Source organism: Lithobates pipiens, unplaced genomic scaffold (assembly GCF_037356315.1).
Source record: "Lithobates pipiens isolate NorthernLeopardFrog02 unplaced genomic scaffold, aLitPip1_a1.2 Scaffold_3, whole genome shotgun sequence".
Classification (NCBI taxonomy): Eukaryota; Metazoa; Chordata; class Amphibia; order Anura; family Ranidae; genus Lithobates; species Lithobates pipiens.
In genome coordinates, this window is record NW_027507790.1 from 162,644,892 (window position 1) to 162,666,054 (window position 21,163).

Here is a 21,163-nt window from a genome sequence, read left to right on the forward strand (position 1 = left end):
ATTGTATCATTTCACCATTAGGCTTAAACTGTTGGTTTACACAATGGTGGATTTGCTTACTGCATGCACATCTGTTTGGACATTTAATTAAGGCAAATTGAATGGCCTTTAAAGTGACTTTAAAGCTACATTTATTTAAAAAAACAAAAAACAAACATGTCATACTTACCTCCACTGTGCAGCTCATTTTGCACAGAGTGGCCCCAAACACTGTTTTCTGGGGTCCCTCTGCGGCTCTCACAGCTCTTCCCCACAGCAAATAACCCCCTAGGACAGTGGTCATCAACCCTGTCCTCAGGGCCCACTAACAGGCCAGGTTTGCAAAATAACTGAAATACATCACAGGCGATATAATTTGCTGCTCAGTGATTGCAGTATTCTAGTCTGCATCTCCCCAAAGTAATACATAAAACCTGGCCTGTTAGTGGGCCCTGAGGACAGGGTTGATGACCACTGCCCTAGGAGAAGCGCTCTCCAGAGGGGTTACATTACGGACTCGCTCCCGAGTCTATTATTCGACGTCCATAGCAGCGGGGGCTGACGACTGCGCTGCTATCAATCTATCCAATCAAAAGCCGAGAACCCCGGACAGAGGAAGAGCTCATCCCTTCCGGATGAAGTTCCAGGGCTCAGGTAAGTAAAACGGGGGGCTGGGGGGCCGGTCACTGCCATGTATGTTTTCACCTTAATGCATCCTATGGATTTAAGGTGAGAAAACACAAGGATTTATAACCCCTTTAAGGTTACAGACAGCAGGAATTTGTAAAACACAGTATGTTCCGGTTTAACCACTTGACATCTGCGCTATAGCCAAATAACGGGCACAGTGCTGATCTGAATTCCCGGGAGGCCTGTGCACCCTACAGGGCGCTGCGATCACCAAGTCACTGGGACTTGGGTGATCACCGATCCATGCTCATCACTGCCACCTATAGGTGCCCATCAGTGCCGCCTCATCAGCGTACATCAATGACAGACAAAAATTTATAACAACAAATAAAAATCACACAGGTGATCAAATACCACCAAAAGAAAGCTCTATTTGTGGGAAACAAATGATAAAAAATTTAATTTGGGTACAGTGTTGTATGACCGCGCAATTGTCATTCAAAGTGCATCAGTGCCGAAAGCTGAAAATGGGTCTGGATAGGATGGGGGATTAAGTGCCCTGTGAGCAAGTGGTTAATCATAATTTTTTAATTACATTTCATTAAATAGACTAGGTAAATGTATTGGTATTGTAATATTCGGGGGGGGGGGGGGTTAGCACCTTGGGGCCACATGCAGCAGCCGATTAGCTTAAACATAAAGATTTTTATTCTTCTTAAGAAAACACAGGAGAGCTTCCGGCAGCAAAACAAAAAACTTCAGGAAATGCAACACGAACGCTTGCTTATCTTCAGCATAAATCAAATTGTTAAATATGCAAAAGTCAAGTAAGGGTTTTACCCTAGGGTTAGCATTTGTAGCACACATGCAGGAGAAAACCAGTTTTCCATCCAATTCCTACACCACCATGCCTAACACTGACAGCTTCCTTTTTTATGTGCTTCTTCCTGGAGGCTGTTTAGCCCTGTAGGGACTGGAGTCTCCTTAGGTAGGAGTGGAGGTTCTTTTCCCAACCAAATGTCACTCCGAACCTCCAAAATTCAGGGTCCCAAATATCTCTTCAATAATACCATGAGGACTGTGAATTAGTTCTCTCCTTTACATGACTACCCTGGAATTTCTCACTCATCTCAGGTGAGAGCCCTGAGTACCTTAAAGGGACCGCGCCCAAATATTAGTGCCACATAGCACCCATCTAGGACCTATCCTTGGCATCCTGTACAGTATAGACAAGGTTATTTAAGGATGCGGCTTCTTTCACCACTCACTGGGGATTGTCTACAGGTTATACACTAAATTTTGATGCATAAAAATTAAGAGGAATGTATTGCCTACTATGCTGTTGTACATGCTTCTTTTCTTCAATAAACATTAATTAAAAAAAAAAAAAAAAATTAAGAGGAATTTTACAAGGTGCTGAAAAAATTATGCACTGTCCTCATGTTATGAAATCATAGCATAAAGCCCAACTCCTCTACCTGTGACTCAGATAGGGATGCCAGGAAAATAAATCAGAAACATAGATAAACTGGTATACAGTAGACATATGCACACTGAAATATTTTGTTTCAGAATTTAGTTTTCGTCCAAAAAATAAATGTATTTGTTACTCCCGAAATTCATTTTTATTCATTTAGTTTTGTTAAAAAATGCATTCATCATTTAAGGTTGAATCTGTCATTGAAGGCTTATGGTGTCTGTCAAATGTTCTAAGAAGATTCGATGGAGCAGCTTATCTGTACGACACTGCAATCGTACATTTCCTGTCAAATGTTCTGCCAACAAGCTATAGTAGAATTCTAATGTTGTACGACACTAGTAATAATTATATTTATTAATTATTATTACTAGTCAACGAACATTATAATTCTTCTATAGCGTATAGGTGGAGAATTTGACCATAAATGTCCACTCGTGGCGACTTCTTTGTCAAATCTTCATGTCAAATCTTTTCTCTCTATGTCGAATAATCTTGGACTAATAGAGTTAGGTTAGGCACATTCAACCTTTTTTGCTATTGTCTCTAAAATGTTGAATCTTTTCTCTCTATGTCGAATCTTTTCTCTCTATGTAGAATAATCTTGGACTAATAGAGCTAAGGTTAGGCACATTCGACCACAGGTTCAATGGACACAGATCGCTATTGTCAGCGTCATGTCGAGTCTCTTATCTATATCAAACTGTTGTCACAACGAAAACAAAAATAAAGCAGTTGTTAATGTTGGATCTTTTGGTTTTCGGATTCTGCACGTTCGTTATCGTTTGTTAAAACAATAATGAAAATGCCCGAAATTCAGACGAAAATGCATTTGGATGAAAACGAATGCACATATCTAGTATACAGTAAATGAACATGACCTGACACACACACTATATAAAACACATGGCGGCCTCCATCTCTGATTTAGTAGGTAGAAAGGAAGAGTTTGTGGGGACTTTGAATGAGGGAACGCCATGTCATGAGAAAATAACATCGAAATGAAGTTACAGTACATAATTTATTTATTACAATCTAGAATACATATCAGATATTTTGTATCAAAGAGATAGGTAGTCACAAGACTTACACTAAATATGCTGCTCATAACATGCAATACAGATAAAAAATAGATATGACAAATATACATGGTATAATAAATCGATTGAAAAAAAAAACATGTTTGCTGGCATTACAGCCATTCATCAGGAGTGTTGTGAAGTAATATACTGGGAAGGAAATGAACAGGGGTTAATGATAATGCCCTTAAAATAAGGGAGGACAGAAGGATTATATTCCAACAAGGTGTAGATAGATTGGGATACTTACTGCACAGCCTAGAGGCCAGGAAGACGTGGGTAACAGGCATGATGTCACCCCCGGGGTTGAGACGGGGGAACCCTCCAAGGACAGGGAACACCATCTGGAGCTCAACACAGTGGTCACAGCATGATCAAATAAACTATGTGTGCACAAAAAGTGCATAGTGTTCCTAGAAAAAATGTGTCAAAACGGGATTAATTAAATGTGTAAAAGTGTAAAGATAATATGGCAAAATGTCTATGTGTTCCCACAAGGGGACTACATAAGGGGGTGTATGTAAAATAAACCAAGTAAAGGGAAGGAACACATATCAAAAGAGGATGGTTTCAGGGCTGGCTTAGCCCCTCCTCCTCTGGGCTGTCTGCTCAGCTGTTGGCTAATTGCCAGCTCTCTTCTCTTTCCACAGTTACCAGCTGTTCCCGATTTAAAGCCTTCCTGCTCACTTTTTCATTTGCCTTTGTGTTGATCACATCACAAGGAACCATCTCCTGCTGTTTGTTTCAAGACTGACTTGCTGACATCCCACCTGGCTCCTTATCCTGCTTGCCGTTGCTCTCCTTGGATCCCTGACATCCGGCCCGGCTGATTACCCGATCTAGTTTATGAACTTTGGACTGGCTGACTACCCGATCTGGCTACTGGACTCTGGCTATGCTTGACTACGCTTTTTCTATTTACCTTTTTATTTTTATTAATAAACAAGTGTGATATGATTGTACTTCTGTCTCAGTCTGTTTCATGGTTTCTGACAGTACGTGAAGGCCATGAATTCAGAAGATACAGTCAATCCACTTGTTGGTAATATTTTTTCCAGATTGGATGAGCAAGATCACCGCATGGATCAGTTTGCCTTGGCGTTACAAATGCTCCTGTATCGCACGGCTCACCTGGAATCCCCCACGGTGGCTGCTCCAGTACAACCTGAGTCGCAGGCCGTCCCTGCTGCTGCGCCAGTCTCTGTGCAGGCACCCACCTCAAGTATTACCTCTAAAGGGGTATGTCTGGTTCTGCTCCGCTTCCCCAGTGATTTGGGGGCGATCCAGTTCAATGCAGTGGGTTTCTCAATCAGGTTGAGATATAGTTCGAAATGCTGCCCCAGGCGTTTCCCACGGACAGAAGCAAAGTAGGTTTCGTGATATGTTTGCTTTCTGAGAGAGCCTTGGCCTGGGCTAACCCTCTATGGGAGACACAAAAACCTGTTGTCTTGAGTTACCTTCAGTTTGTGGCCTCCTTTAAAAGGGTTTTTGACGTTCCCGCACGCTCTGCTTCTGCTGCCAAGTGCCTCATGTCCATCAAACAGAGCACGAGAACTGTTGCCGACTACGCCATTGAATTCCGTACTCTGGCAGCAGAGGTTGCTTGGAACAATGAGGCCCTCGTGGCTGCTTTTTCTCATGGTCTCTCGGATTCCATCAAGGATGAGATAGCAGCCCGAGATATACCCACTGAGCTTGAGAGCTTGATCTCGTTTGCCATCCACATTGACTCCAGACTCAGAGAAAGACTTTCTCTTAAGGAGCGCTTGCGGAAGCCTCCTGTATGTTTGCCTCCGAGCTTTGTAGTCCCACCCATGCCTCCCTCACCTCCCATGCCTCCTGGTACTGAGTTGGTCAGTGAAGATGAACCCATACACCTGGGCTTCACGCGTCTCTCTGCGGATGAGAGAGCCTTTAGGAGGAGGGAGAGATTGTGCCTTTATTGTGGCCAGGCAGGTCACTTTTTGAAGTCTTGTCCTACCCATCCAGGGAACGCCCGAACTTAAGGTCCTGTCATGGACAGACCTTAGGTGGCGTTGTTTTGTCCCCAGTTATCCAGAAGGATAAGCCCCTGGTTTTGGACACCCATTCTTGGGCTGAGTCGTCCATCGAGATACAGGCTCTAATCGACTCTGGGTCTGCAGGCCTGTTCATTGATGCTGCATTTGTTTCGCAGCACTCGATTCCGCTGCAGCTGCATGACACTCCACTTGCCATTGAGGCTCTTGATGGGAGACCTTTACAGCCTGCCCATGTGACTCATGAGACGGTTCCGTTGTCCATGGCTGTAGGGGCTCTTCACTATGAGGTAATCCAATTCCAAGTTATTTCCTCACCCAGATTTCCGCTGGTTATTGGTTATCCTTGGTTACAGAGACACAACCCCTCTTTTGATTGGCTCCATGCTGAGGTTCTTTCCTGGTCACCACAATGCAGTGAGACATGCTTCCTGAAGGTATCCAAGGTCCTGTGCACTGCTTCACTCCCCTCCTTACCGGAGGAGTACCGTGATTTTGGTGATGTCTTTGATAAAGGTAAAGCCGGTAGTTTGCCTCCACACTGGCCTTATGATTGCACAATTGACCTTCAACCTGGTGCCATACCTCCTCGTGGCCGGGTTTACCCTTTGTCGGTCTTGGAGGATAAGGCCATGGAGGAGTATGTTGCTGACACACTTTCTCGAGGTTTCATCCGCAAGTCCTCGTCTCCTGCTGGTGCTGGTTTCTTCTTTGTTAAAAAGAAGAGCGGTGAACTGAGACCTTGTATAGATTATAGGGGTCTCAATCGTGTCACAATTAAGAATGCCTACCTGATTCCATTGATTACAGAGTTATTTGACCGCCTCAAGGGAGCAACGGTTTTCACAAAGCTTGACCTGAGAGGGGCATACAATCTCGTACACATTGAGGAGGGTGATGAGTGGAAAACTGTGTTTAATACCAGAACAGGCCATTATGAATACTTGGTAATGCCTTTTGGCCTTTGTAACGCCTCATTAGTTTTCCAGGAATTTATTAACGATGTCCTCCGAGATTTGTTGCAATTGTGTGTGGTGGTTTATCTCGATGATATCCTCATATTTTCCAAGTCCCTGGAGAGCCACCACACAGATGTCTGGTGTGTACTTCAGAAACTAAGAGAGAACAATCTCTATTGTAAACTGGAGAAGTGCGAGTTCCATCGTGAACAGGTTACATTCCTGGGTTATGTCATTTCCACTGCTGGTTTTTCGATGGACCCAGAGAAACTGTCGCAGTCCTACAGTGGCCTCGACCCGTGGGTTTACGTCCTCGGCAGCGTTTCCTGGGCTTTGCCAACTACTATCGGAAGTTTATTCGTAACTTCTCGTCTCTAGTCAAGCCTCTGACTGATATGACCAGAAAGGACGGTAACCCACAGAGTTGGTCTCCGGAGTCCATTAAGGCCTTTGAGACTCTCAAGGCTGCCTGTGTTGCTGCTCCTGTGTTGGCACATCCTGATCCTACGTTGCCTTTTATCCTAGAAGTTGATGCATCCGAGACTGGAGTTGGCGCCCTTCTGTCTCAACGTCCTAACTCTGAGAGCGCTATGCATCCGTGTGGCTACTTTTCCAAGAAATTGTCACCTGCTGAGTGCAATTATGAGATTGGTGACAGAGAGCTGTTGGCGATCATTTTGGCCCTGAAAGAATGGAGACATCTCCTTGAAGGTACCACTGTGCCAGTTCTGATTCTTACTGACCATAAAAATCTTCGGTTTATTTTAAGAAGCACCTCGGTTTATTGGGCCTTTCCGTATCCGTCGCAGGATTAACCCAGTAGCCTACGCGTTGGACCTTCCTCCTAGTATGCGCATCTCAAATCTGTTTCATGTCTCCTTATTGAAACCGTTGGTCTGTAACCGATTTACCACCTCGGTGCCACATCCTCACCCTATTCTGGTTGAGAACCATGAGGAGTATGAGGTACAATCCATTGTTGACTCCCGTAGGTTCTGTGGGCGCATACAGTACCTGGTGCATTGAAAGGGGTACGGTCCGGAGGAACGCTCCTGGATTTCATCCTCTGACGTACATGCCCCTGTCCTCCTCCGTGAGTTCCGTTCCATAGACGGTTTCCCCTCAAGCCCAGGGGCCCTCCGAGGGAGAGGGGTCATTGAGGGGGGTACTGTCAGGGCTGGCTTAGCCCTTCCTCCTCTGGGCTGGCCGCTCAACTGTTGGCTAATTGCCAGCTCTCTTCTCTTTCCACAGTTACCAGCTGTTCCCGATGATGCTCGTCTGACCTGCCAATTTAAAGCCTTCCTGCTCACTTTTTCATTTGCCTTCATGTTGGTCATATCATAAGGAACCATCTCCTGCTGTTTGTTTCAAGACTGGCTTGCTGACATCCCACCTGGCTTCTTATCCTGCTTGCGGTTGCTCTCCTTGGATCCCTGACTTCCGGCCTGGCTGATTACCCGATCTGGTTTATGAACTTTGGACTGGCTGACTACCCGATCTGGCTACTGGACTCTGGCTATGCTTGATTACGCCTTTTCTATTTACCTTTTTATTTTTATTAATAAACAAGTGTGATTTTATTGTACTTCTGTCTCAGTCTGTTTCATGGTTTCTGAAAGATGGCTGATCTCCCAGCAGTGAGGGTAACCTGTGTGTGCTTCCTTGTGATTGAGTCAAGCAAATAAACCTCTGGCTGCTCCAAGGCTACTATATATTCCCACTCCCAGGGATGGACCCCGTCAACGTCATGCCTGATTGGCCAATCTGCACAAGAGAGGTGGGGAGAGGATTCCCAGCTGCATGTGGGGGAGCCATAAGCCGTGGGTCTCCACCCATCCTGTGTGTGGCTAGACAAACTGGTATAGGAAGGCACGGGCATCAATAATACCTCACAGAGGTTGTATCCTTTCGCTACTGCAAACATGGTCTTGTTGCTGTTCCCATTAAAGGGATTTTGCTATCACTTCCTGTTCCTGTAAACTCATCACTATGGGGCACTGACACATATGCTCTGTTCAAAATAAAATTAAACAGTTTTAGTTTAACCACTTACAGACCGGACCATTTTGCTGGTCAAAGACCAGACCACTTTTTGCGATTCGGCACTGCGTCGCTTTAACTGACAATTGCGTGGTCATGCGAAGTGGCTCCCAAACAAAATTGACGTCCTTTTTTTCCCACAAATAGAGCTTTCTTTTGGTGGTATTTGATCACCCCTGCGGTTTTTATTTTTTGCGCTATAAACAAAAATAGAGCGACAATTTTGAAAAAAACGCATTATTTTTTACTTTTTGTTATAATAAATATCCCCCAAAAATATATAAAAAAAACATTTTCCCTCAGTTTAGGCCGATACGTATTCTTCTACATATTTTTGTTAAAAAAAATCGCAATAAGTGATTATTGATTGGTTTGCACAAAAGTTATAGCGTTTACAAAATAGGGATAGTTTTATAGCATTTTTATTAATAATTTTTTTTTTTTTTTTTTTTACTAGTAATGGCGGCGATCAGCGATTTTTTATTGTGACTGCGACATTGTGGGGGACCCATCGGACATTTTTGACACATTTTTGGGACCATTGTCATTTCTACAGTAATCACTGCTATATAAATGCAGTGATTCCTGTGTAAATGACACTGGCAGTGAAGGGGTTAACCAGTGGGTGGCAGTGTAGGGGTTAAGTGTTCCTAGGGGTGTGTTACTAACTGTGGGGGGGTTGGGCTTTCATTTAGTGAACACTGATCTCTGCTCCAATCACATGGAGCAGAGATCAGCGTCACTAGTTGCTAGGCAGAAGGGAGAAATGCTGTTTACACAGCATTTCCTCCATTCAGCCGTCCCGTGAGACGATCGCGGGTATGCCTGCGGCGATCGTGTCCGTGGGTCCCGCGACCGGACTCACGGGGGTCCCGACCAGCGCGGGAGCGCGCCACAGGCGGCGCGCTCACGATGGCAGGGCGGCATTGAAGATTGGATGTACCTGTACGCCAATATGCCTGCCCGTGCCATTCTGTCGACGTACATCGTCGTGCGCTGGTCGGGAACCGGTTAAGCTGAGCGTTGCAGAAAATAAAAAAATAAGACATATCTAAACATTCTGTTTTTTATTTTACTAAAATATATCCAGTAGTTGACTATAGCTGGAAGATAAACATCGGGACTCCAGAACTTTCACTAAGAAAGAACTAAGATTTTTTTTTATATTTCTCCTGTCTAAGTATAAGCAAGTATCTTGAACTCTGTATGTCAAGGACTATGGTTCTGCCTCGCCTGTCTTTCTTTCGTACTTTCCAAAACACTTAAAATATTTACTTACAATGATTCTTCTGAATCTTCAAATAAAATTATAGCTTTAGAACATCTCATCAGGGCCACATTTAAAGAAAATAAAAGAAAGGCAAACAGTAAAAACAGAAACATAGGTGGTAGGTTAGGTTGCCATTTTAAAATAGAATGAGGTCCAAGGTTCTGTGTGAAGGTTAGGGGATAATTCGAGGTGTAACTTTAGTTGTAAACTGTTTAGTACTGGGTTTTAGCTATAACATCATAATTATCAAATAATGATATGCACAATTTTAATTGGTGTCAAATACTTGCACATGACCAAAAGTCATATTGTCCTTTTTATTGCTCTGAAACTTTAAAGTTTACCTGTGCCCAGATTTATGGGCAGTGAAGTATTTGCATGTATCTTAGAAAGCTGTAAATGAGCTTAAAGTGGATGTAAACCCAATGTCATCCTTTCTAAACTACTGCCATAGGGGTTATCTATAAGGATATGCATGCCTCCTGCATGTATCTCTACCTGTCAAATGTCTCTGTCTGTTATGAGAGCCGAAAAACTGCAGATTCTGTGGGTGAGTCTGTTGTCTGGAGCTCAGTGGGTGGAGTCGTGATGTCAGTAGACTCCCCGCCCACCTCTACACTCCCATTGTCAATATGCATTTTTTCCTGTGCATTTCTTACACTGAACATCTGCTATGAGCTCTAACATCCAGTGAAAAGACAGGAAAGTAACCACATGACTTCAGCATGCCCAATTATGCTGATGTGGGGAACATCCAATCCTGGCAGAGCAGAAGAAGAAAGGAGTGGGAGGGAATTAAAAAATAATACATGTCTCTTAGGCTAGTGCACAAGATATGTAAATCACCTGTCACTCACAGCAAGGGGGAGGATTTGACAAAGTTTTTCTCTGTTTGTCAAGATTTATCTCGCTGAACAATAAAATAGGATTGCTCAGAGCTGGATTAACTCTTTGTGGCAAGACTGGGCTCAAATCATAGGAAATTGTATATACTCTACATTATGACATAAAAAAAAAATCGGGTTTACATCCACTTTAAAATTAGTCATTTTTGAACTCTCTAGATCTCTCTTATTTTTAAAGATCCTCATCAAGACTCTCTAGTCAGTTTTGAGTCAGTTTCTAACAGCTTAGCCAGTTCCCAACTGGCGCACACCGATGTACATCGCCAGAATGGCACGGCTGGGCAAATGGGCGTACCTGAACGTCCCTTTGAATTTGCCGCCTTGCCATCGGGTGTGCGCTGCTAGTGGCATGCTTGCATGCCAGCCGGGAGCTCCATGAGTAGGATCACGGGTCCCGTGGACTCATTGTATGCGGGGATACCTGTGATCGTCTCAAGGAGAGGAAGAATGGGGATATGCTAAAGTAAACAAGCATCTCCCCGTTCTGCCTAGTGACAGTGTCATTGATCATAGCTCTCTGTGTTCGGGAGCTATGATCAGTAATGTGTCACAGCTAGCCCACCCCCCCTACAGTTAGAACACATCCGAAGGACACACTTAACCCTTACAGCGCCTCCTAGTGTTAACCCCTTCACTGGCAGTCACATTTACACAGTAATCAATGCAATTTTAATCGCACTGATCGCTGTATAAATGTGAATGGTCCCAAAATCGTGCCAAAATTGTCCGACGTGTCTGCCATAATGACGCAATCACGATAAAAATTTCTGCTTGCTGTCATTACTAGTAAATAAAAAACTATTAATAAAAATGCCATAAAACTATCCCCTATTTTGTAGACGCTATAACTTTTGCGCAAACCAATCAATAAACGCTTATTGCAATTTTTTCTACCAAAAATATGTAGAAGAATACATATCGGCCTAAACTGAGGAAAAATATGTTTTTTTATATTTTTGGGGGATATTTATTATAGCAAAAAGCAAAAATGAATGCGTTTTTTCAAAATTCGCTTTTTTTGTTTATAGCGCAAAAAATAAAAACCGCAGAGGTGATCAAATACCTCCAAAAGAAAGCTCTATTTGTAGGGAAGAAAAGATGTAGATTTTGTTTGGGAGCCACGTCGCACGACCGCGCAATTATCAGTTAAAATGGCGCAGTGTCGAATCGCTTAAGCGGTTAGAAACACCTTTGGAGTGTTGACATTACATAGAAAATAGCTGAGATTTCTGTGACTCTGTTGTAAACCTGAATTTCTCCCCATTGCCTAAGGTCTGGTTCCAACTATTTAAGCTCTGTGAGCCATGTTTGCTTGGGCAGGGCAACCCTACATTACATTATATATACTCTCTGTATAACAAACTCCATAGCGCATCCTATCCCTTTGTTTTTATAACCCAACCATTTAATGGGCTGCTATGCCTGCGTTTCATGTAGAAAAAAGGCTCCTGCACCATTTTTAAAACATAGTGGCAGGGAAATCAAATGGTGTTTTTGCTCAATGTAATTTACCCACAGTTTTCGCACCTTTAAATGTGTTGTGTTTTAAGATGCATGAGGGTGCCATTAAGGATGAAGTAGCGTTTTTTAAGAGCTACCATCCACAATAGTGTGAACCAGGCCTAAAGCTACAGACTTGAGTGAGGGCTTGTTTTGCTTTTGCTGCATGTTTTAGAATATGTAATTACTTTAGTGTGCATAGGTTTCGTTCTTTAATTTCAAAAGCCCAAACGACAATATGATATCACATCATTGCTCACTCAAGGTACAGATGGAACCTTTTAGTTTTAGGCAAACGGTGTTGCAAGTGAGATATTAAATTCTTATTATTATTCTGATAAAGCACTTTGTCATTATCTCCTCTTCTGATGCAACTCTTAAAATTTTTTTTTTTCATTTACAGGTATTTCAGGGAAATTTTGACAATGATACACATAGAAAGAATGTGATTGATCCACCAATCTATGCAAGATTTATAAGGATCCTTCCTTGGTCATGGTACGGTCGAATTACATTAAGAGCTGAGCTATTAGGGTGCACTGAAGAGGACTGAAAATACCCATCAAACAACCACTCAAAAGAAGTCATCATTTGCAAATTTAAAAAAAAACTGAAAAACCTGAATGAGAACATGAATGGATTTTCATTGAATAAGTGCTCACCTTTTGGTAGGCTGGTAACTGTTTTTTGCGAGGTAGTCTGTGCCTGCCCTTAATGAACCCACCAGATTATGTCCTTCAAATATTGTCCCTTTGTAATGAAATGTTTTAATTTTCTTCTAAGTTGTTCACACTGGTTGAAATACGTTGAGGAAGAAAGGCAGCATCATTTTTATTTTTACAGGTTATTTTTTTTTGTTTGTTTATGAGCCTGGAAAATGCAATTATAACAATTCTCTTCAGAGCCAAAAAAGAGAAAAAAAAATTACCAAACGAAAACCTGTTTTCCTATCTACAATACACATTTAGTTGTAAAAGGTGATGCTGCAGCTTAGCAATAAGATTTCTCTGGGATGACTGCATTATCCTAATTGTTTCCCTCGTGCCTATCAAAATATTAATATTTACATCTCAGATCTTAGAAATCCATTTGACTTACACCTATAAAATTGCAAACTTTAATGTTTCTTTCCTCTTAATTTCATTCCTATTGTGCATGTTCTTGAGGCATGTTATTACTTGTGTTAGAGACATTTCCTTCCTTAGTGACCTGAATACTAAATACTAGCAAACTACGAAAATAGGCTTTCTTTTCTGCATGTCATAAAAACAGCAATACATCAATATCTCATTCCTGTTTAGTTTATCACATAGAATGCACTGACGCCCAAGATTATTATACTAGCAAATCTCTTCTGAATTTGCCCAAGGCATTATAGTTCTTTAAACATTTTTTTCTGCATCAGAACAGTGCTAACCATTTTACTTAGTTTGCAATATTACATATTCATGTATCTTTTTTTATATTAATCATATTGTTGCATGGAGGGAGATGAGAATAATGATAGGTTTGTGCGCATACCTTTTGTTTGTCATTATATGTCTCATGCGTTCAGTTTACTGGAGCATATATTTCAGGTTATACAAAAGTTGAAAATCAGATCTATTGTATGGAAAATGTGCAGTTTATTTGACAGCTGTGGACCTACATATGTATTGGTGTAGATGGTAATGCTGGTTTTTGAAAACACCTGTTGATAGAGACTGTGATAATGTAGTAATACCTAATCAATGTGTTCTTCATTTAAACTGGTTGTATGCAAACCCATCTTATATATGTTAAGTCATTCAAAGATGCAAAGATGAGTTTAGAGGACAAACAAGAGATGAAGGGGTGCATGGGCCCTGCAAATTCACATGCACACAAGCAATTCCCTTGCATTGTTAAAAGAATGTGTCCAGTTGTGGAAAAATGGTGAGGTCCTGTGTAACATAACTTTTTACTTGTTTAATTTTTAATTGTGCTGCATAAAAAATGCCACTAGATGTCAATGTCCTGTCTGTCTGTATAATGTCCTTCAAAAGATATATATTGTGTATGATGTTGTATTCAACCTTGGTGAACAATATTAAAGAGAAAGTCAAACATAATGACATATAGCAAAGAAAATATGTGATGAAAGATCATTCATTAGGAAAGCAGCCCATACAATGCACTTTAAGCTATAGAATTTACAAACAATAGTCTTGACTTTCTTCAACTATATTTGCTGTTTAATGTTGCTTTTTTGACCAAATGCACTTTGTCATCACTTTGTTTGTACAAGATTCATCGATTTTTCTCTTATTTATGAAATTATTATTCATTTTATTTTAAATTAACAGTTTTCTTTACTGTAGAAAACACCACATGGCAGTTTCTATGTTCATGAAATTGTAACTGTTAATATTTTTGCTCAAAAAGAGGAACTGAACTCTGGAAGCTGTGCCCAGAAAAAAAGACAAGCTTAGGGTAAAGGACTAGTCACCAGCATTATCTGTGGACTCCCTATAGTTAATCTTTCTCCCATTACTGACTTACCAAACCACGTTCTGCACTGTGTCTCTGTGTGGGGGGCAACTATCTTGGTAGAGGTGACTTTGCTTCCTTATTTCGAAACACACAGAAAGCAGAACAGTGAGAAGCATATGACATCACCAAATGTATTCCTGAACCGAATAAATTAGCAGTTCTTTAAATCTCTCACTGCATATATACAGCTATGAGGCTATAAGCACAGGAGTGCCTAGACTTCCTCACTTCTTGAGTTCAAGTCCACTTTAATGTCGAAAAGGTTCTCTCAAATGAAGTATTTATGGCAGATTAAATATAAGTGTCTATGTATGAATGCAGACAGAAAGTTTACTTCTATGTTACTAAATATTTTACCATGTGGTGTAATAAATATATGTTCATGTCATCACAAGAAGAGTTTTCTATGTAAACTATTTAAAAAATGAAGGAGGTTAGATTATCGTTTGCATTTGTAAAGTATGTTTATGTATTTTTTTAATACAAAAAAGAAACAAAGAATGGATTTGTTTTATTAACATAATGGGAGCTATATATCAATATCAGGACATAATGTGGTAATATAAAGACCAGATTACCTGTACACATTACTAAATAATTTTATGCATTCTACTTTGCCTGTTTATTTTACTTTTATGACCCCAGATATATTTTATCCACTTACCCAAAGGGCTTGTCACAAAAACTGGTTTTAGTTTTATGTTGACTTTCTCTTTTGATATAAATATTTAAGCTTTGAAGACTAAAAGGTACTGTACAATATATCAAATATATAATGAGGGTTAGGGATCTCACTTGTTAGCCACTCAACAAATATCGAATACGGTAACCTTTGCAACTTTTAAAGCTATATAATATTGATATGTTTTGTAAATATTTAAATCATTTAGGTTGATGTAAAATGAGTATGACATTGTCTAGTCTTCAAACCTAAAATAAACTTTTGAAAAACTAGGTTATTTTTATATGTTTTCTGTGTATTTTATTGTATTACTTTGTATATATTTAAGTAGTATTAGAACTACCTGCATAAAAAGTGTTTGTTTGCTTTCAGTTTCACAAGAAAATCAGAGTTGTTTATTGAATAGGTAAAGAAAAAATACTTAACTGTGGAGCTTTGGTCTGATGGCCCAGCTCTGGTACATGTCATCAAGCCTGATTTTATTTTCTGTGCCTCCTTGAGCAGAGAAAGCTACTTCAAAACCTGTGCCTCAACAGCTTTGTTGCCACACCTTTTGTTTACCCAATGAAAGAAATGCATATTTCACGTGCAATAAAGTCCTATTTTCTAATTTACTAGGTAGCTTAAAGTATTTAACTATGTTTGTATTTTTATCTACAATGTAAGAATTTTTTTTTCATCAAAACCATTATAGGGCAGCTATAGGAAAAAAATATTGTATTTTGGTTATTAATACATATATTGATAATATTCAGTATATTCATTTTTATTCTATGTGCATGCATTTACATTTTTATTGCATTAACATGCAGAACAAACTGTCTAGCAAAATTGGCAGTTACAGGGGCTGGAACAAACCATGTAACACTGAGTAAAAGCTTATACAGGCATACCCCACTTTTAAGTACACAATGAGGTTTATTTACTAAAGCTGGAAAGTGCAAAATCAGGCTCACTTCTGCATAGAAACCAATGAGCTTCTAACCCCAGCTTGTTCAATTAAGCTTTGGTAATAAAACATGGAAGCTCATTGGTTTCTATGCAGAAGTGAGCCTGATTTTGCACTTTCCAGCTTTAGTAAATAAACCCAATTGTGTACTTAAACGTGGGGTATGCCTGTACAAGAGTATAAGCTAAAGTCAAGTTTTAATGTGTTTGCCAATTACTTTCATTACTTCCATGTGAAACTGCATGCCTGTCTAAAGCTGGCGAAAGATGAGTAGAAAAACAAAAATTCCAAACAAGAATTGAAACATTCTTTTGACTTAATATTCAGTGGCCCAATCAATGTATTCGAAAATTTCCACCAAATTCTAACTTTTTTCCAGTCATTTTCAAAATTAAGCATAATTTCTTTCTGATTTCTACTATTACCACTACTGCTCATGCACATTTCACTTAATTATTTTTTCAAACAATTGACCTATAAATAATTAGAAAATTGTTTATTTTAGAAATATTTTCCATCATATGCATTCCTTTTTGATACTGAAATGGAAACTGTCATAATAAGCATACCAACCCTATGAAAATCAAAATATCGTCCTATGGATTTTTTCATTAGATTTTCTATCCGTTCGTTTTTCAGCAAATGTCTACCCTTCCTACAGGGTAAAAATAGTGCTTCATAATTGTACTACAGATTTTACTACAGAAGAACACAGCATTGCCATCCTGTTAAAGGAAGTGAATAAATAATGGAAGTACTGGCAGGATGAACAGATAATAAAAATGTACTTCAGAGTGACTTTGAAAAATAAAAGCTGTTCTCAGTGCTAGTGGCAGGCTACATTGTATACTATATTTACTTTTTAATTTCATCCACTGCTTGTTTTTAAATTGTTCAACTTTAAAATTGATATCTACGGTAAATATCACTGAGATTTTAAGCTCTCATTTCAAGAAATACAATATTTAAATATTTTAAAAGTTAAGTTCTCAATAATCGATATTATTTTCTTACTAGTCATTTTATATTCATCTTGATTGGTTCTATTTTTTGCTCTCATCATACAAACCTCATAAAAGCTAAAAATTATTGGCAGTCGAAAGCTAAAAATAGTTTAAAAACAATGAAAACCTACACCGCATGTTTTCAGCTTTTCACTTTTACAACCAAATGACCTTTTGGCAATTGAAAACATTGAAAAAACATGGTGGGAAATTCTTGTACACATTACTATTTAGCGAATTGACCCATTGTTGTTTTTTTGTGTTATTATATAATTTAAATAAATTAAAACAGTAAAACAGGAGGCAGCTTGCTTAAAAAGTAATTTTGTCCAACTGGGTGATAGCTTCCATAGAATTTTCATAAATCTGGGCTAGCTTGTACTAATTATTTGTTGACTAAAATAATCAACTACAGTGAAAAGTCTACCGGCAGCCAAAATTGAAGCTGTAGTATCTGCAAATGCATTAGTAACTTTCTCAGGTTTGTGTCAAACTATTGCTATTAGTAAAAGGTACTACTACTACTTATAAGGGAGGCAGTCGACAGGGGGTTAGAGTACAGTTAAATTTGAAAGATTTTTTCTGTTTTGGGTAGGGCAAAGAAGGGTTAGAACATTGTTTAAATTCACTGTTAGTATTTTTCCTGATAACCATTGTCTTTGGCACAAAAAGTGATCAAGAAAACCAATGTATTCCAGTTATCACTGGAACAAGAGGCTGTTGTGTCTCCAGGAAAGAAAGTGCATGGAATTCTTTTATTTCTTATAACATGGTATATAAAGAAAAAGGAAAATATAGAAGGATACTAACCATTTCCTGATTAATAATAAAAAAAATGAATCTTAACCATTTTCTATTTTATCTAAAGATTAAAAATCTTTAGTTATAGGGACATTTTAATGTAAATAACACCACAATCATGTTTTAATTTCTAAGTATTATTATTTATAACATGAATATTACATGTATACAAATTAAGTAAGCTATGTTTGTTTGAGAGGCCTCATGTGTAAAAGCACAGCACAGTGAATATTTAAAGTAAACAGCTACAGCAGCTTGAAAAAGTATTCAAATGCCTTGAAATTTTCCAAATTTTGGCATGTTACAACCAAAAATGTAAATGTATTTTATTGGGATTTTATGTGATAGACCAACACAAAGTGGCACATAATTGTGAAGTGGAAGGAAAATTATAATTTTTTTTTTTTTTTTACAATTAAACATCTGAAAAGTATGGTGTTCCTTTGTATTCAGCCCCCCTGAGTCTAAAACTTTGTAGAACCACCTTTTACTGCAATTACAGCTGCAAGTCTTTTTGGTTATGTCTCTACCAGCTTTGTGCATCTAGAGAGTGACATTTTTGCCTAATCTTCTTTGTAAAGTAACTGAAACTCTGTCAGATTGGATGGAGAGCGTCTGTGAACAGCAATTTCCAGCTCTTACCACAGATTCTCAATTGGATTAAAGTCTGGACTTTGACTGGGCCATTCTAACACATGAATATGTTTTGATCTAAACCATTCCATTGTAGCACTGGGTGTATGTTTAGGGTTGTTGTCCTGTTGGAAGGTGAACCTCCGCTCCAATCTCAAGTCTTCTGCAGATTCTAACAGGTTTTCTTCTAAGATTGACCTGTTTTTGGCGCCATCCATCTTCCCATCAAATCTGACCAGCTTCCCTGACCCTGCTGAAGAAAAGCATCCCCACAACATGATGCTGCCACCACCATGTTTCACAGTGGGACGGTATGTTCAGAGTAATGTGCAGTGTTAGATTTCCACCACACACAGCTTTTTGCTTTTAGGCCAAAATGTAAAATTTTGGTCTCATCTTTTTCCACATGTTTGCTGTGTCCCCCACATGGCTTCGTACAAACTGCAAATGGGACTTATTATGGCTTTCTTTCAACAATAGCTTTCTTCTTGCCATTCTTCCATAAATGCCAGATTTGTGGCATGCATGACTAATAGTTGTCCTGTGGATAGATTCTCCCACCTGAGCTGTGGACCTCTGCAGTTCTTCCAGAGTTATCTCTGGGCTGCTTCTCTGATTAATTTTCTCCTTGCCCGGCCTGTCAGTTTAGGTGGACGGCCATGTCTTGGTAGGTTTGCAGTTGTGCCATACTTTTTCAATTTTCGAATGATGGATTGAACAGAGCTCCATGAAATGTTCAAAAGGCTTGGGATTTTTTTTGTTATAACCTAACCCTGCTTTAAATGTCTCCACAACTTTATCCTTGACCTGTCTGGTGTGTTCCTTGGCCTTCATGATGGTGTTTGTTCACTAATATTCTCTAACAATCTCTGATGGCTTCACAGTATTTATGCTGAGATTAAATTACACACCGGTGGACTATATTTACTAATTAAATGACTTCTGAACGCAATTCGTTCCACTAGATTTTAGTTAGGGGTATCAGAGTAACGGGGGCCTGAATACAAATGCACACCACACTTTTCACATATTTATTTGTAAAAAATGTTGAAAACCATTTATCATTTTCCTTCCAATTCACAATTATGTGGCACTTTATGTTGGTCTAATACATAAAATCCCAATAAAATTAATTTTACGTTTTTGGTTGTAACATGACAAAATGTTAAAAGGGTTGAAAAATTTAATGGGGTATGAATACTTTTTCAGGCCACTCTATGTCAAATGAGATCTATTAAATGTGTGTGGGTGTATCGTTTGGAGGGAGGGGGGGGGAACAGTGGCTTGTGCTGTACTTTGTGGCAACTGCCTAATGGGGCTTAGTAACAACTATGTAAAAAATAGATTATGGATTTATCAAAAACAATTATTAAAATGTTTAAACACTGTGCCTGGAGCTGGGGTTTAATGCCTACTGAACACTCAATAATTCATCACACTAATTATACTTTTATAAATAATCATTCCTACAATAATAGGTAGTACAATTGCATACATATGTTTTCTTTTGCGTAATCATATTGGTGTTACTTTAAGTATTATTTGTTTTCAGCTGTAAAATAATGTGCTGAGATGTATTCTTATCTCACCCAAGACTTTTTTCAGTATGTGAGCAGTTTGTTTCTTCTGTTGGTTTCTATACATAGGCTATGAGTTAAGTAACAACCTAATAATAATAGTATAATTTTCACCATTACCATTCAGTTTGATGCAAATGACTGCTGTAATTGGTAGGATATGTGACATGTCTCCCATTGGCAAGTATTTATTTTACATAAACACAGCTTGTTAAATTGCCTTTGGCATCTTCTGAAAAGAGTGTTGGACCCTAATGTTAATTAGCACTTGTCACGTTCAATTGTTGAAAGCAAGTTTTCTGTTACATTTATCCTACTGATTACGTGAAGGCTTGAAAGTACAAAAAGTCATATATAACTTAGTATAGTAAAGTATGAGAACGGTTTTCTTTTTATTTATATGACAATTATGTCCATTTGTTTTGGTGGCATCTTATTGATTGGTGCTACAGACGACTAGTCAGCTGCTTATAGGTAGCAAAAAGGGACAACAGCAAAGAAGAGTTGTGTCGATGTACATTGCCACACAAAAAATATGAGCACAAAATATATATTTTTCCATTTCAGAGTGTGGAAACGAGGGGTTCGATTTTTTTTATCAGTTAAAACTTTGTTCAACATACCAAAGCCTAAAATTAGCTGCCTAAAAACTTTCCAAAGTGGTCCCTTCTTTGTCAGCCCTATGCTACCTGTGCAATTTATATTGTATACACCCATTTTATATGTATCAATTCAAAAAGTTAATCATTAAAAAAATGTAATGGGAATGACCCAAAACCATAACCTATGTTATCCTTCACATTTAACATTTATGTGAAGGATTGTGGGAAGCAACTAGAGATACTGCACCTGAAAGTTATAATATATATATATATATATATATATATATATATATATATATATATATATATATATATATATATATAAATACATACATATATGGTATGTCATGAAAGTGAGTACACCCCTCACATTTTTGTAAATATTTTATTATATCTTTTCATGTAACAACACTGAAGAAATTACACTTTGCTACAATGTAAAGTAGTGAGTGTACAGCTTGTATAACTGTGTAAATTTGCTGTCCCCTCAAAATAACTCAACATACAGCCATTAATGTGTATATGTGTATATATATATATATATATA

General features: G+C 38.9%; 1 protein-coding gene across 1 annotated transcript in view; it reads left to right on the forward strand.

Moving 5' to 3' along the window:
* EDIL3 (EGF like and discoidin domains 3) overlaps positions 1 to 15,322 on the forward strand; it is a 976,894-nt gene extending 961,572 nt beyond the window's left edge. Inside the window, exon 11 of the mRNA XM_077462438.1 lies at positions 12,261 to 15,322. Coding sequence (XP_077318564.1) covers positions 12,261 to 12,410 — 150 coding nt within the window. The 3' untranslated portion in view covers positions 12,411 to 15,322. The remainder of the gene's footprint in view (positions 1 to 12,260) is intronic.
* Positions 15,323 to 21,163: the final 5,841 nt, after the last annotated feature.